Below are 17954 nucleotides of genomic sequence, written 5' to 3' on the forward strand. Positions count from 1 at the left end.
AACTTGATAGAGGTGAGATGATTAGCCATGCATATGGCTAATATGGGCAAAGAGAATTAGAGGCAAAGGGAACAGATAATGCAGCTATCCTAAAGTAAGAGTGGTCCTGGAGTGTTCAAGAAGCAAAAGGGAACCTGTGTGACTACAGCCAAGTGTATAAAGGGAACCGTAGAAGGTAAATCTTTACCTCTGAGATGAGGACTTTGGCTTGGACTAGGTTGTGGTTGTGGTCAGATTTGCATACTTTCTATATAGTGCTTACACTTGCTAATGGATTGGATGCAAAAGAGTCAAGTATGATGCTAAGACAGTGATTCTCAAAGTGTGCTTTCCAAACCAGCAATATCAGCATCACCTGGGAACTTACTAGAAATGTAAATTTTGGACTCCATCTCAGAATCTACTGAATAAGAAACTCTGGAGGGTGGGTGTTCTAGTTTGCTAATGCTACCAGGATGCAAATCACCAGAGTTGGATTGGCTTTTATAAAAGTGGGGTTATTTGGTTACACAGTTACAGTCTTAAGGCCATAAAGTATCCAGGGTAACACATCAGCAATTGGGTACCTTCACTGGAGGATGGCCAATGGTGTCCGTAAAACCTCTGTTAGCTGGGAAGGCACATGGCTGGCGTCTGCTCCAGTGTTCTGGTTTCAAAATGGCTTTCTCCCAGGATGTTCCTCTCTAGGCTGCAGTTCCTCAAAAATGTCACTCTTAGTTGCTCTTGGGGCGTTTGTCCTCTCTTAGCTTCTCTGGAGCAAGAGTCTGCTTTCAATGGCCGTCTTCAAACTGTCTCTCATCTGCAGCTACTCTCTCAGCTTCTGTGCATTCTTCAAAGTGCCCCTCTTGGCTGTAGCAAGCTCACTCCTTCTGTCTGAGCTTATATAGTGCTCTAGTAAACTAATCAAGATCCATGCTGAATGGGCGGGGCCACGCCTCCATGGAAACTATCCAGTCAGAGTTATTACCTACAGTTGGGCGGGCCACATCTCCATGAAAACACTCAAACAATTACAGTCTAATCAACACTAATATGTCTGCCCACACAAGCTTACATCAAAGATAATGACGTTTTGGGGGACACAATACATTCAAACTGGCACAGTGGGCCTCAGCAATCTTGTAGTTTGACGAGCCTTCTAGGTAATTTTGATGCGCATTCAAATTTGAGAACCACTCTTCTAAGGTTTGGCCTGAGAGAACGGCGCTGGCATTCTCATTGACTGGGTGGGGAAGTCTGCAGGGGGAGAAAATTTAGCGGGGATTGGGAGGATCAGGAGTTCAGGTTTGGAAATGAGTTTGTGATGTCTGTGAGTTATCCAGATGAAGAGTAAGCAGTTAGATATGTGTCTGGAGTTCAGGAGAGGGGTCTGAGTTGGAAATGGAAACTGAAAATTGATTCTATCTGAGGACAAAATATCATAGCAGATTGGATCATATCAGTGGATATTTACTGTTGGTAGTTTCATCTTAACTGCAAAAAAGAAGCAGAAAGCAAAGTAATAAAGACCAAAATATATAAGAGGGGCCCACTGCTCACTTAAGAATGCTTATCTGAGATTTGAGAGCTTTAGGGAGTATATTTTCCAGAGGCTCTATCCTAGTTAGGGGGAGAGGTCATGAAAAGGTGTATCCCTCTGGAAAGAAAAGATTATCTTTGTAAAAGAGAAATTAAAGGAAAAAGAACACTTCTCTTGGCCGTGAATCTATATTGTGTATAAACTTTAGAAAATCATTTTAAAGACTTTTTACATGCTGCCACCTTAGCTGCTGACATACGATCTTTCATATTTCACCCAGTGAGTAAACCCTGGGAGGACTGACCCTCTTTTGTCCCACAGTGTAATCAGATCCACTTATCATCATCAGGGGACATCTGGGAGAAATCCACCCTATCTTTCCTACTGGTTAGTTGATTAACCAGAAAATATTTTGAACTGGATTCATATATGACACAACTCCATGGACTTTATGAATTATAATGGCAGCATATAAAAGGTCATTTTATTTTGGGGCCTTTCAAAGAAGGAAGATGGCATGGCTAGGATTGAGTGCTTAAAAATTGGAGAGGAAAACTGTTATATTGTATAAAATGGCTAAATACAGTAATTCATGGGATCATCCAACTATTTAAAATATATCTTTACAAGTGAGCAAGTCCTAGCCCAGTAACCTGACACAGAGCTGTTAATTTAAAGGCATATTACAGTTTGATATATGACAGGAAGTCAGGAAAAATCACTAGATTGCTTTCTTGGTCCATTTCTCCTCAGTGATATTTCTGGAGATGTACTGTGAGGTTGGAAATTGTAGTTCTTTATTCCAGTGTATCCTTTCCATACTGCCATCTTTTGTCAGGTTCTTTATGGGTGAAGGATATATTTGGTCCAAAGAGACATAAGACTGTTTGATGATTTTAATTGTCTTCATCATTATTTCCTATTAGCCAAGTTCAATGCATAAATACACAAATAATAATTTTTCATTCTTTATTTTTAATACTCCATACTATTCCTACTACTAGGGTTTTATGAGAACAGAATTCTCACATTGTATATATTCTGTATGCTGTACATCCAGTGTACACCAAGGAAAATCAACTCTCATTGCTAGAACTGATGACTTGTGGTGTCATAAACCATCTCTCCAGAAGCTAATGATTTCAATGATGATACCTAAGATAGTATGTTAAGTATTTTTCAAAGCACTTAGGGCATCAATTTCTAAATCTGACTTTGTGGTGGATCAGGAAGTGTAGTTACTGCATGATCCGAATTATACTGAAAAACTAAAAACTTTGTGCATGGTAAATCTCTATCCAAATGAGTTATTCTATTACTATTATTATGATACTTGTGGGACAAGAAATTACAATGACTTTGGTTGACTTTCCACTCCTGCAGCTTGATGATTCCAGATGCATCAAGGGTTCAGTCAATGTTCTGAATATTTTGGGTTCAATAGAAGAACCTTTTGCCAAACCCTTCTTCCCTTAATTTTTAAACATGTGTATTTCAAGGGAAATTTGATTGATGTGTTCCTGATTCATTTACACTTAAATCATCAAAATGTTATTTGATAAGAGCTATTTGATGTCCAAGAAGCTTTCTGAACCTGTTTTATAAGTTCTCTTAAGTCCTTTTTCTTGAAACAGGAAGTTGCATTTTGCCAAGTACAAATAAACTCCAACATTAAAAAGGTTCAAGTTCAGTTTCCACTCTGAACTCCAGGTTTTAAGTGCATTCTCAATTTAGCAAAATATATTTTTCACCCTTACAAAAATGTGGGCAGAAGAAAAGGCAGTAGTGATAAAAGTGAGTAACGGTCTTCATCAACATCATTATTTTAGAGTTACTCTACAGTTGGAAAAGTTCATGAAACCTATAACAGGTATTCTTGAAGCTGTTAGATACAGGTGAATTGCAAACAAGAACACTTGTCTGCTTGTTAATTCTCTGATGATATTGCTAAATCTGGTGACTGCTTTAGTCACAAAAGAGAAAAGCTAAACGTCTTAACACTTTAACGTCTTCATTTTTTATTAATTCTATCTTGGGCTGCTTTTGAGTCTTGTTTATTTTGGGAAAGGAGGGGAGAAGCAACACATTTTGTTGAATAGAAGGGACTTATGAGAGATTCCCTAGGAGTTTTTTGTCTGTACTAAGATGATATAACATCGCCAGTTATAAAATGTAATTGACATTCTTTTCTTGGAATTGGATAAATGCAGAAGACTACCTCTGGTTCGTACTGAGAGGTCTCTTAATTATATCTTACCCTTACTACTTTAGTACAGACGTGATTCAGCCTGACCCTGGTATTCCCTTCTAGCTGGTTTACTTTTTTCATTTTCTCTTGTCTAAAGATTTTTTCAAAATTTTATTAAAGCAGTTTTATTTTAAAGAAGAATCATACAGAAAGTATGGAGTCCCCATGTACTACCCTCCACAGTTTTCCCTGTTAACATTTTTCATTTGTGAGATGCATTTGTTAAACTGATGAAACAATGTTTTTATAATTATACTATTAACTGTAGTCCATAGTTTACATTAGGTTTCACTCTTTGTGCAGTGCTATGTTGTTTTTGTTGTTGTTTTTAATTTTATTTTGGTAATGTCTATACAACCTAAAATTCCACATTTTAACCACTTCAAAATATGCAGTTCAGTGGTGTTAATTACTTTCACAATGTTGTGCGACCATCACCACCAGCCATTACCCAAACTTTTCTATCACCCCAAACATTAATGCTGAATCTATTAAGTATTAATTCCCCATTTCCCACACCCATGCCTGGTAACCTGTATTCTGGTTTCTGACTCCATGAATTTGCATAGTCTAATTATTCCACATCAATGAGATCGTTGTCCTTTTGTGTCTGACCTAGAAAAAGGAATCAAGATAATTATGAGAGAGGCTTGGGACTATTCTAAACAACTACCCTAATGTTCTTTAGGTCTACTTAAATATTTCTTCAGTACTACTGAATAGCAAGTGACTCCTTGGATGACAGGTATTATATAAATGAAAAGATTTTATTTAAACATCATTAAATAGTTCAACTTGCAATGACCACCAGCAAAACCTGTTGATCATATAAAGCTGGAGTTATTAAACTTGCTAAGCAACAGGGAACACTGCTGTGCAGAGTCTCAGTAGTGTCTGAAGTGAGTGAGTTTATGGAAGGGTAAAGAAAGGGTTTCAGGTGTTGAGCTTAGTTATAGAGTTATTTTAGGACAGAAATGAGTAAGTGACGTCTAAGCAGAAATAGGTAGAATTTGTAAACTAAGCAAGTTGCTAGCGTTGTCTTAGGAACATGAGTCCATGAAGAGTTCGTGTTAACTCTTACAGAAAACATAGTCTGAAAGCAGCTGGTGTAAAACATTTGTGCTTAGTAGTTTGTTTTGCCTTCATAGTTTGATATCAAACCATTGCAGGCAAAACTAAATTATAAAATTTACTTGTTTTTCAATTAATAGCATAGTTTTGCAGGTTGTAGGTTTTTTTTTTTCTCACAACAAAAAGTAAGTATTGTTTATAACCAGTACTCTCATACTATTCTGTAGCTCTTATCCTGCTTTATTCATCTTCCTAATATTTATCACTGCCAGATGTATGATATATTTATTATTTATTTGTTTATTTATTTACCTCTGGCTCTTCTTACCTGAGTGAAAGCAGTGTGAGAATTCTATAATACTAATAGTAAAATATCTTTGAGAGTTTATGCTGTATTTTTGAGCAGTTTTATACTCATCCTACATATTTAATTGTTCATACTCCATCTTGCTTAGAAAGTATTTATGCTCACCCAAATACTAGGGCCTAATATGCTACTCAATAGTTCCACTAAAGTTTTAGAAAACAGTCGGGAATTCCATGTTATAAAATAAAGAGCAATGCTGTTCTCAGGAGGCCTATTTAAATGTAAAGAGATTTCTTGAGAAAGAAACCTATTATAAGAGATTTCATAACAATAATGTAGTGATGAAGAACTGCTAAGTGTCACATGAAAATCTTTTATTTCAAAAAATATTATAGAGGGTTGTGGGAAGATGGCAGAATAGAGAAATACAAGACTCAGTCCACCAAATCAACAATTAAACAGGTAGAAACTGTCTGAAACAACTGTTTTGAGACTCCGGAGGCCAGAAGAAAACTATGCAGCATCCAGGAAACAGTGAGAGGAAGAGGTTGATAAATTATGGTACAGAATATTAAATTGCTGTCTCCACAATTTAAGGATGTAAAGGACTTACACACAAAATACTATAACATTTCTGAAAGAAATCAAAGAAGACCCCAAATAAATGGAAGAACATTCTGTGCTCATGTATTGGAAGATTAAATATTGTAAAGATGTCAGTTTTCCCCAATATGATTTACACATTTAACACAATCTCAATCAAAATACCAACAGCCTTCTTTGCAGAAATGGAAAAGCTAATCATGAAGTTTGTATGCAAGGATAAGGCCCCCAGATAGCCAAAAACAAAAAAAGAACAAAGTTGGAATACTCACACTTTCAGATTTTAAAACTTATTACAAAGTTACAGTGGTCAAAGCAGCATGGTACTGGCACAAAAACAGATATACAGACCTATGTAATTGATTTGAAAGTTCAGAAATAGACCCTCACATCTATTGTCAATTGATTTTTGTCAAGGCTGTCAAGTCCAGTCAATTGGGAGAGAATAGTCTCTTCAACAAATGGTGCTGGGAAAACAATATATCCAAAAGCAAAAGAATGAAGGGGGACCATTATCTGACACTATATAAAAAAAATTAACTCAAAATGGATCAAAGATGTAAATATAAAAACCAGGACTTAAAACTCCTAGAGCAAAATGCAGGGAAGCATCTTTAGAACCTTGTGTTAGGCAATGGTTTTTTACACATTACACCAAAAGCATGAGAAACAAAAGAAAAAATAGATTAATAGTACCTCATCAAAATAGTTGCGCAGAGAACTTCATCAAGAAATAAAAAGGCAGCCTATACAATGGAAGAAAATATTTGGAAACCACATATCCAATAAGAGTTTAATATCCAGAATATATAAAGAAATCCTGGAACTCAATAATCATAGGACAAGCAACCCAATCAAAAAATGGGCAAAAGACTTGAATAGATGTTTCTCCAAAGAAAATACACAAATGGCTAAGTAGCACATGAAAAGATCTCAACATCGTTAGCTATTAGGGAAATGCAAATGAAAACCACAATGAGATATCATTTCACACCCACTAGAATGACTACTATTTAAAAAAAAAAAACAAAAAAAAAACAGAAAACTACAAGGGTTGGAGAGGATGTAGAGAAATAGGAATAGTATTGAAGATGTTTTTGGCTATTCAAGACCCCTTACCCAACCAAATAAATTTGATAATTGGCTTTTCCTTTTCTGGAAAGCAGGCTGTTGGAATTTTGAGTGGGATTGCATTGAATCTGTAAATCAATTTCAGTAGAATTGATAGCTTAATGACATGTAGTCTTCCAATCCATGAACATGGAATGTCCTTCCATTTATTTAGGTCTTCTTTGTTTTTGTTTAAAAATATTTTGTAGTTTTCTGTGTACAGTTCATTTAAATCCTTGGTTAAATTTATTCCTATATATTTGATTCTTTTAGTTGCTATTATAAATGGAATTTTTTCTTGATTTCCTCCTCAGATTGTTCATTACTACTGTATAGAAATGCTATTGATTTTTGCATGTTGACCTTGTACTCCACCACTTTGCTGAATTCATTTGTTAGCTCTAGTAGCTTCATTGTACTTTTTTGGAACTTTCTAAATATATATAGGATCATGTCACCTGCAGATACTGATAGTTTTACTTCTTCCTTTCCAATTTGGATGTCTTTTCTTTCTTTTTCTTGCCTAACTGCTCTGGCTGGAACTTCAGTACAATGTTGAATAACAGTGGAGACAGTGGGCATCCTTGTCTTGTTCCAGATCTTAGAGGAAAAGCTTTCAGTCTTTTACCATCATTACAATTTTCAGTTTTGGGGTCCATCCTACCTTACAGCATTTCACTTTTCCCTTTTTTTCTATGAGGATTTTCTGCTGCCAATAATTTACATGTTAGAATATCTCATCCTAAGGAGTGAGATGGGGTCAGTATGCTCATTTTTTTGTTTAGGTGCTCCAGCAATTAGAGACCAGTTTGGGTGTGTCACCACTTGCCAGCAGTTTCACCATAGGTCTCTTTTGTTTCCAGGTTAGGGGATCCTACACCAGGTTGCCAATGAGGCCAGCATTAAAAAATGCCCATTCTTATGTTTAGGTGCTCCAGCAATTAGAGACCAGGTTGGTTACGTGCGCTTCTTGCCAACAAAATAATAAGTCACATTGGGTTCACTTGGGTTCTGCCCTGAGTCTATGTGGCCTTGGGTCCACTGCCTGAATGTGTGTGGGGTTCTAATTCACCATGATGGGTGTATCTGTGGTGTGTAATCATGGCAGGAGGTGTCTGGGCCAGAGTGCTGCCCCTGTGTGCCTCTTAAGCCACACGGGACAAGGAAGGGGTAAGGGTCGGGACTGGCAGGTCCGAGTCGTGCATCTTCTAGCTTCTTTTTTTGTGTTTTTTTTTTCCTTCAATTCAGCATTTATGAAATCCTCCTCCAATCCCTATCATCCTCCAGAGTTCCAAGCAGGTGGGATTTGTCCTTATAGTAGTTGTTTCTTAGGGGGAGACTTTTCCAAAGGATGTTTTACACCACCATCTTGAGGATGTCGGATCTAGCATTTGTCTTCTTAAGGTTAAATCTCATTTGTTTTCGCTGAGATTTATTAGTCATTAGATAACAGACGTTGTTAATATTTTTACATATAAAATCGTCCTTTATACAATAAACATTGAAAACATTCTTGTTTTCCCTGATATTTCCCAATATGATTTAAAATTCAAATTCAGAGAATGTTCTACTAATTCTCCTATTCTTTTTCTTCATTGGTTTCACTAAGTAATCATAGTAACAGCTACACTTACTAAGGGTCTTCCTTGTTGCAGTATTTGGCTGACATAAGCTCTGAAGTTCTCTCAACAATCTTGCGAGCTGAGTAGTAGTTTTGCCTCCACTCTAAACATTAGAAAGCCTGGGCTCAGAGATGGCCACCGTCACACAACCACACACCTTTCTGAGGATGAATTTCATGACCTTTCCACTCTGCTTTGCTACCTTAAGCTAACACAATCTAGGTATAAATGATTTTTTCTCTCTTTTGTTCCCCATGGTTAATTCTAGGTACTTTGCAGCATAAGTTTTAGAAAAAACTCACAACCCCCCTCCAAAACTTCGGATGAAATTATCATACCTTTTTGTTGCTAGTTGCTAACCCATAGCCCTCAAATCAGAACTGAAAGGAATGGAGATGCTTTTGACTAACCCCTGGACTTTACTCACTTCTACTTAAGTTACAGGAAAATCAAAATATATTACTATATGGAGGAATCTTTGAACCAACTAATGTCTTTCAGAAACTATATTTCAAGATAGTACATTCCAAACTAGTGTAAATCTGAAGATATATTTTTAGTGGGTTACTTTCCCATTTAACTTCAATCAGAAAATTATTTCAAGGTTATTTCTTTCTCAAATGTCTACATGTTGAGGGCCAAATAATCATATGATCTTTCAAATGATATGGAAGGGTCCTTGTAGTGACCAGAACATTTGCTCTGTTTTGTAAGATCTTGATGGGCCACATAGCTGCCCCAGTTTTCTGTGTTCGGCTGCCCTGTTAACTTGTTCCTCCCTGTTTTCTGCTCTAGGACTGCCCACCAGAAGCAGGTGACTTCCGAGCTCAGCAGTGTTCAGCACATAATGATGTCAAGCACCATGGCCAGTTCTATGAATGGCTTCCTGTGTCTAATGACCCTGACAACCCATGTTCTCTCAAGTGCCAAGCCAAAGGAATAGCCCTGGTTGTTGAACTAGCACCTAAGGTCTTGGATGGTACTCGTTGCTACACAGAATCTTTGGATATGTGCATCAGTGGTTTATGCCAAGTAAGTGCTGACTTCCTATCATTCTGTTTGTCCAGAGGTTTTAGTATCTTGGTATAGCTTTTGTAAAGTCTACTATCTGAATCATGAAGAATCACTTCATTGAGTTTATAAATTACTGGTGACAAATTCGAAAATTGAGGTTTAATTTCAGGGAAAAGAAAAATGGTTTTATTTTGTATCAAGATGAAGCAGATTAGAGACTTTTTTTTTTTCTTCTTGAGTCACATTTGAATATGGAAAAATAAAAATTATTGAATATCGTGTATCACTTTTGTGTTAGACTCTTTAAAGTACCTAACTTGGTTTTCTCTGATTTTTCTTCTTCGGAGACATTGATATTCATTTCCTCAGAGCTTCACAACCACTTAGGTGAGACTGACTCTAAAACCCCCAAATAAACTGTAGGAGAACTTGTTACTTCTTGGCCATTTTGCTGAAAATTCAGACATAGCATAGAGAAGGGCATGCTATCGTCAGCTAGTTGGATTTCAGCAGGTAAATCTTTGAAGCAGGAGTAGCAAAGAGGTTTGATTTCTGGTATCACTTGGTCAGTGCCTACTTTGGGTGGGGATTTGGTATGGCAGTGAAGAGTTTGTGTGTTTTCCATCTTTATTGAGAGGTTCTCTCTTTGCACTAGGTTGACCAGCCTAGTTTTTGGAGCAAGCAGTTACTTTATTTCCCATGTGCCATACTTCACCATATACTTTTACATTCTATGGTCACTTCGAGAATCCTTGCCTCTTCCAGGTAGACATTGGTTGAAGTCTTTCTCTCTTCAGAGTCTCTAAGATCACAACTAGAAATATAAGTATAAACCAACATTTCAGTAATTTGTTGTTTCAGATCCCTATGTTTATTTAAAACTTAAATCTACATTCAGATATAAAAGGAATAACTGTAGTACAAATTACTGTAAGAGATGAGATATTAGGCAAGATATTATGTGTATGTGAGAGAGACACATTCTAAACCTCAAAGAACTCTGAATCATGAGACAGGGAGATGTGGCATGTCTAAGCACTTCTCAGAAAAGTGGAGATTATGCATACACATCTGAAGGTTTTTTGATATACAAGAGATATATGAATTTCAGTTGTAAATTTGAATGTAAATTTGAATATGTAATCTTACAGTTTTAAAGATGGGAAGAACCTTAGAGATTATCCTGGAAAGCAGTGAATTTAAGCAATATCATTTGTGATATTTGGTTTTGCTTCCTCCTCTAGGAATCCCAGAAATATTGAAATAGAATTATGGAATCTTCAGAAGCTTGTGGGTCAATAGAGAATTGTAAAGCAATTAGATGTAGAAAAGGGGCTTAGTTATAGAGAATGGCAAATAAAAGAATAATAATACCTTGTATGTATATACACTGTTAGAGCAAAGAAAGACAGGCTTCCATTTTGTAGATGAGAAAGCTGAGGACCAGAAAAGTTGGGTGATTTTCTGAAAGTTATATGGTTGGTCATAGCAGAAATGGGACTAAACTCCAGGTCTCCTGGTATCTAGTCCGAAATTATTTCTACTGTACCATACTGTTAAGTGAACTCAAATAAACCAGACAGGTCAGCAAATTAGTTTTCATTTGTTTCCGTTGCGTATGATTTCAGTGTGGCATGTTTTTTCCGTAGTCTGATCCTGCCAGCTGGCCTCATATAACTTGGCAACTGAAAGGGAATCCTATCTAAGCAGTTAAAGAATAAACTGTGTATATAGTAAATAGGAGTGATAGTGTTGGACTTTTGGTTGCAAGTATAAGTAGGCCTCCTCAATTTCGATTCTTATGAATGTGACTTGTTATTTTGGGGGCAAGTATAAATTATAGAATATTTGGAAATTTTTGATGTATACATAGAAATAATGACTGCCTAGGTTTTCTTGGTTTATTTGTCTTATCAGAGGTGGCAGTATGATAAAGTAGGTGGAAAAACTCAGACTGTGTTTAAGCACCAACAAGTAGTTTGGTTTGGCTGGAGAGCAGGATACCCCCCAACTATAGAATAAGAACAAGGTAGTTTGGGACAAAATCTTGGAGGCCTGAATGGCAGACAGAACTGTGGTGAATAGAAGGTGACCAGGAAAGACTTTTAGTGAAGAAAAGGCATGATCAGAGCTCTGCTTTAGAAGGATTAATATAACTGCAGTTACATGAAGCTGGAAGCAGAAGGCCTTAGGGTCAAGATCTGCTAAATAGGAGGCTCTTGCAGCAGCTGAAGTGAGGCAAAGTATTTGCCTGGGCCAGGGCAGTGGTAGCAGGAATACAAAGGAAACTGAGACTAAAACCAGAAAATATTTTTTTTTCTGTTTTGATTATTCGTAGGGCAAAGAGTGGAAGGCAATAAATAAATGAAGCTAATCTTGCTCAGGGAATCAAAAGCTGCAACTTATCTCGCCTGGTAGGGGGTATAATTTTTTATCCTTGCTTTCTGTCACTATCATCAGAGTGTGTGTTTTCATGACTAAAACCTACTTGAGATTTTACAAAGGAAATGTAGGACAGAAGATGAATACTTAAGCACCCTATGTACTTTTTCAGAAAAAGAATGAAGTTAGTCACACACAACACAAAAGTTGGGGCCTTCACTACAATCTCAAGGGCTTTAAAGATATAATATTCTATTTAGAATAAATTCCTTTATTTAGATTGGTGGTTAGTATTTTCAGCCTTTGGGAAAAAACATTAAGAAAAAGACATATTTCCATTTAAAAAAAAAAAAAAGCCTCTTCCAAGACTCTTAAGGCAAACTTAAATGTGCAGTTTTTATAAAGTTCCTCCTGTTTTCCTGAAAAAAAAAATCATCTCCCCCATCCTATTTTTCCCTTCCCTTCCATTTCTATCATTATTGTAGATTCTTAGCCCTGTTTCTGGCTTTATTTTTGTCCTATTATAATTTGTGTTTTTGTAAGCTGCTTCAGGTGTTTTTGAGATGAGTCAGATATAAATTATAAACATGTAATGAAGCAAATATTTAGATTTGGACATAGCTGTGCTTTGTTAGAAAATGACAGCATGTAGAGGTGTGTCATTCGGAGGTACTTATTTATTTATTTTAATTATACCTGCTTAATATTCAACTGAGAGCCACTTCCTCAAAACTGTTTGGGCCCATAATTCTTAAATAGAACTGTAGAGTCATAGACTTTTAGAGTCAGGAGACACATAGATATTGTCATTGCATAGCGGAAAAAACTGAGACCTGGAGTGACTTCCCAATGTCATGAGTGAGTGACTTATCTGTATTTGCTGTGGATTTGCTTCAAGAAGTTTCAGGGAAGTTCTAAAATCATCTCTATTTATAATGTTTATCTCATTCTTATTCAATAATATTAGACCATTATACTAGGTAGTATATTCATTCACTGAAGTAGTAGAAGGAGTAATAATAATAATAAACTAAGTTCCACTTTTGCATGACTACCATGTCTAGGCAGTTTACATATTTTTTCCTAACATTTACAACTCGGCATATTAAGTACTAGCCTTTTTTCACAGATGAAGAAACTGAGGCTCAGGTACAATATATGACCTGCCCAGGATACCCAGTTCCACCTAACTTCAAAATTCCTTCTCCTTTTGGTAAAGAGACCAGGTAGCCAGAGGCAGTTTGGTGTTAGTGGTCTCCAAACTTGACTGCACATGGAGAGCTCTCGAAAGACAATGTTTAGGCCCCATCCCCAGCAATTCATATTTATTAGTTTTATGTGCTTAAAACACTCTCTTTATGATTCTGTTATTTGGCTGCTTTTAAGAACCACATGTAGATTGCAAAGGAGACGGAATTTAAAATCAAAACATATGGGTTGTAATCCCAGTTCTTCTTTAATGAATTGTATTATCTTGATCAACTTACTTGACCTTCCTAAACTCTATGTTTCAATCTGTGGAAAATGGTATTGTCCCATAGACTATAGAGCACCAAATGAGATAGATAATGTACATGGAAGTGCTTAACAAACTGTAAAAGACTGTGGAAATGTAGAGGACCCTCAAAATTTTTAGTTGGAAAATGTATTAAACTAGTGGTTCCCTATATGAGATTTTGTAACCCTGAAACATTTCAGAAAAAGATTAGAGATAAAATAACCAACTTTTTTTCTTCTAAGTAAAGAAATTTTAAAAAGGAGACCTTCTACCATCTAATTCTGTCATCACTTCTTATTTGAAATTTTATTAATGAGAAAGTATCAAGAACCTAATTTCAGAATAAAGGACAATCCTTTCAACTGAATGTATTTTCCCTGAGATGAAAGTTACTACCCTATACTTGTTCTCCTTTCTTTTTCCCATAGTCCAGTAATTGTCAGTAATAGTGTTTCACAGACCAGCACAGACCTTGAGATCTTCTAGTCCATCTCAGAGAAATATTGCTATACTAGGTTGTTCAATTCTCTCAAGAATTTACACCTGGTTAATAGCAGACTGGAGGTCAGAGAGGTTATCAGCATTTTTTAACCATGCAACCTATGTTATTTCTTCAGCATATCCCACAGGACAAGGTTGTGTCCGGCTTTAATTCTGTCATCTATATTATTAGAACAATAGGTTTAGTAGCTATACATTTTCAAACCACACCTTCTCCCACTATCCTATAGTCTGTCAGTCTTCCTCAGGGGTCACTGTTTTGCTGTCTCTCCCCACCATGCATCTCAGGCTGGGAAACAGTGGGATGTTTTATATGCTCATTATCAGTCTGGATTAGATGAAGTTGGTGAGAAGGAAGAAGTAGGGAGGTAATTTGGCATAATATGAATAGTTAAGAATAAAAGCTCTGGAGTCAGGCTGTCTGGATTTGAATCCAAGATCCACCACTCATTGGTTTGTGACTTTGAGCAAATTCCCAAGGTTGTTTCCTCTTCTGCAAAATGAGGGTAATATTTGTAACCACTTGGTAGGATTGCTGCGAGGATTAAGTAATCAATTGCATTTGAAGAGCTTACTATGAGCTTAATAAATACCGGCTATTAATATTATTAGTTAGTACACAGGTTACTTCTTGTCTTTGTCATGTGCTTCCATATAGCCTTTTTAAGTACATGGCTTAGTGTAGTTATATGTACAGAAGGTGATACTGACTTCCCAATGAATGAACAGACCTTCTATTCATTTTCTATTATACAACTATTTTTTGCTAATTGCTCCGCGTTGTACCATTATCAAATACTGATCCAGGCTGTGAATTGTATCCTGTACAAAGTTAATGAGCCATCTCAAATAGAATCGGCTCTGTTAGTACTGCTGTTATTCATTTATTTTCATTATCAAAAAATGCTATTTGTATTTGTGGGAAAGCACAAAGCCCATTCATGTTTAAATATATAAAACAGTATAGCATATATTTACCCATAGAAACATATGCTGCTGTTTAAAAAATGTTAAGGCTATTTTTAAATCAAATAAAGAAAAAATTTTTTTGAATTTTTAATGATTTAAATTTTTATTATAATTAATGGAATTCATTAACTGATACTTAATAGTTATGCCAAAAGAAAAAGGGTGATTATAAAACCAGCCCTTTTATGACTGCATAATATTGCTTATTGCTATTTCACAAAAAAAGGCATTTCAAAAAGGAAAATTCTTTTCAAGTAATGCCTTATATAATGTTATTTTAAATGAATAATACAATAAAGAAATAAGCAATAAATTGGACCATGGAGTTTTTTTATGGGTTAGGGTTAGAGTTACTCTGGTAAAGTTAAAATGAATCATACTTCTAACAAAGAACTTCTTTTCATTTTTAATAATTTCTGTGATGAGTAGTTTGAAATGAATTGAATGAAATTATTATTTCTCAAACTCTGTGACCTAAGTCACTAGTATCAGATGTTCACCATTTATTCCAAAGGTGGTGATGTCAGAAGCAAGGAGATGGCTGTTTCTTTCTGCTTCATTTTGTAATCTAATTCTACAGGGAAGCATGGTATTGCTTAAAATACTTAATGTATAGTTTTTCTTCTTCCCTTTGCATGATATTGTAAAGATAAAATGAACTTTGCCATATACTAGTTGACCTTGGGCAAATTACTTAGTTTCTGATCTCCATCACTATAATATATTCACCTCACTGCAAATAGGGTGCTCTTTCTAAAATACAGATTTGACTTCATTTCTCATCCACTTGAATCTTTTCAATGACACTCTTTTGCCCTCAGGGTAAAGAAAGTCCAAATTTATTTACATGGTTTACAAATCTTTGTGGCATACATCTTTGTTTACTTGCGTGTGTGTGTATGTGTGTGTATACTGTATGTCAATATATATGTGTGTGTATAGTATATAATGTGTCAATATATGTGTATATAATGTATGTGTAAATATACATGTATATAATGTATGTGTCAATATATATGTATACATGCAAATATATATATATGTGTGTATGTATAGCCATGTGTAGGAGCCACAGGGAGAGAACTTTTAGCTGTGTTGAGTAGGAGGGACTTTGAGACATGGGGCATCAGGGAATGATTACAGGAGGAGATGACTGAAAAGACGTAGAAGTAAAGGATACAGAAGGTGACATTCTTCAGGCACTCATTCATCACATAATATCGCTTCCTGCTTGTGCTGGTTTGAATGTATTATGTCCCCCAAAATGCCATTATCTTTGATGTAATCTTGTGTGGGCAGACATATCGTTGTTGATTAGATTGTAATTCTTTGAGTGTTTCCATGGAGATGTGCCCCACCCAACTGTGGGTGATGACTCTGATTGGATGGTTTCTGTGGAGGTGTGGCCCCACCCATTCAGCATGGGCCTTGATGAGTTTGATGGAGCATTATATAAGATCAGACAGAAGGAGTGAACTTGCTACAGCCAAGAGAGACACTTTGAAGAATGCACTGGAACTGAGAGAGGAGCTTCAGCTTACAGAGACATTTTGGAGATGGCCTTGGAAAGCAGACTTTTGCTCTGGAGAGGCTCAGGGAGGACAAATGCCCCAAGAGCAACTAAGAGTGACATTTTTGAGGAGCTGAAGCCTAGAGAGGAACATCCTGGGAGAAAGCGATTTGAAACCAGAACTTGGAGTAGATGCCAGCCACATGCCTTCACAGCTAACAGAGGTTTTCTGGACACTATTGGCCATCCTCCAGTGAAGGTACCTGATTGTTAACCTTGGACAATTTATGGCCTTAAGACTGTAACTGTGTAACCAAATAAACCCCCTTTTTATAAAAGCCAATCCATTTCTGGTGTTTTGCATTCCAGCAGCATTAGTAAACTAGAACACTGCTACCCCAGTGAGGCCCTTTGTTCATTACCATCTTTGTTCATGAAAACAATTCCTCTGCTCTATCATTTTTTTTTCCATGTCAATATTCAATTTGTGAGATCAAAAGTTTCTATATCTCCCATAAAAAATTTTTCTTGAAAGTTATATCCTTTTAATTCTTCCTCTCATATTAATCATGGACTGATTCAATAAAGTAGATAAAAGTAAAGAGAATTCAATTTTGAAAAAAGTGTCAAATTTTATCATTTTTAGTGATATAGAGTTTGTATATATCACCACTTGCTTCTTATACTAATTATCTGGGATTTTTTTTTTCCATTTTATAAATGAGATTGAGGCTCATAGAGGATCATAAAATTTTAAAAAGGAAAAGCTACAATTTAATCCTATTATTTCTATTATACCATACCCTTTCCTCTGAGGCAAAGATATTTTCATAAGGAAGCACCATACCAGTAAGCACTCTTCTTTGTTAACAGAGACATGACTATGCATATATCAGGTAGGAAACTCTACGGCCTAGGAATTGTGTGTTCCATTAAGCAAGGGTTTGGGTTCCACCACAATTTGGCAATTTTCTTGATTCATCCTGTGGTGCTTTGTTTCACAAATGATTCTTTGGGCCATTTATTTGTGGATATGGTGAAAGTACTATATTTTATGTGATCATTTTAATAGTATTTCAGCATTGTTAGTGACTTTTTGGAGCCAGTCATTCATTCAACAAATATTTGAGGGCTTAAAATTGGTTATTTGGCTATATTCTGGGATATATAGCAGTGAAAGGACTCAAGGTTTACCCTTTTTGAACCCACAGCCTCAGTGTTCTGCAGCACTCATAACTAAAGGGAGACGAGAAGGCTTGTTTCCTCCTGGGGTCAGTATCTTCTGGCTGGCTGGTAGTCATTGGGGTTCCTTGGCTTTTCTGTCTTATGGTAATGCATATGGTGGTGTCTTCTCCTTCCTTTTCTGGATTTTGCTGACTTCGAGCTTTTGGCTACTCCCACAGTGGCTTCTCTCCCATGTCCAATTTCCTGTGCTTATGAGCATTGGCTTTAGACCCACTCTCAATCAGTTTGGGCACATTTTAACTAATAACACCTTCAAAGGTCCTGTTTACAAATGGGTTCACTCCCACAAGGCCAGGAGTTGGGACTGGAACATGCCATTTGTCAGGGACATGATTCATTTCCCAACACTCACCAA

General features: G+C 36.3%; 1 protein-coding gene across 3 annotated transcripts in view; it reads left to right on the forward strand.

Annotated features, from left to right (window-relative positions):
• The window catches only part of ADAMTSL1 (ADAMTS like 1), a 433636-nt gene that overhangs the window by 96665 nt on the left and 319017 nt on the right, over positions 1–17954 (forward strand). For all 3 annotated transcript variants that reach the window (XM_037797567.1, XM_037797569.1, XM_037797568.1), the window contains exon 4: positions 9276–9512. In XM_037797567.1, the coding sequence (XP_037653495.1) occupies positions 9276–9512 (237 nt within the window). The remainder of the gene's footprint in view (positions 1–9275; positions 9513–17954) is intronic.

The sequence above is a fragment of the Choloepus didactylus genome, chromosome 10, assembly GCF_015220235.1.
Source record: "Choloepus didactylus isolate mChoDid1 chromosome 10, mChoDid1.pri, whole genome shotgun sequence".
NCBI classification, from domain to species: Eukaryota; Metazoa; Chordata; class Mammalia; order Pilosa; family Megalonychidae; genus Choloepus; species Choloepus didactylus.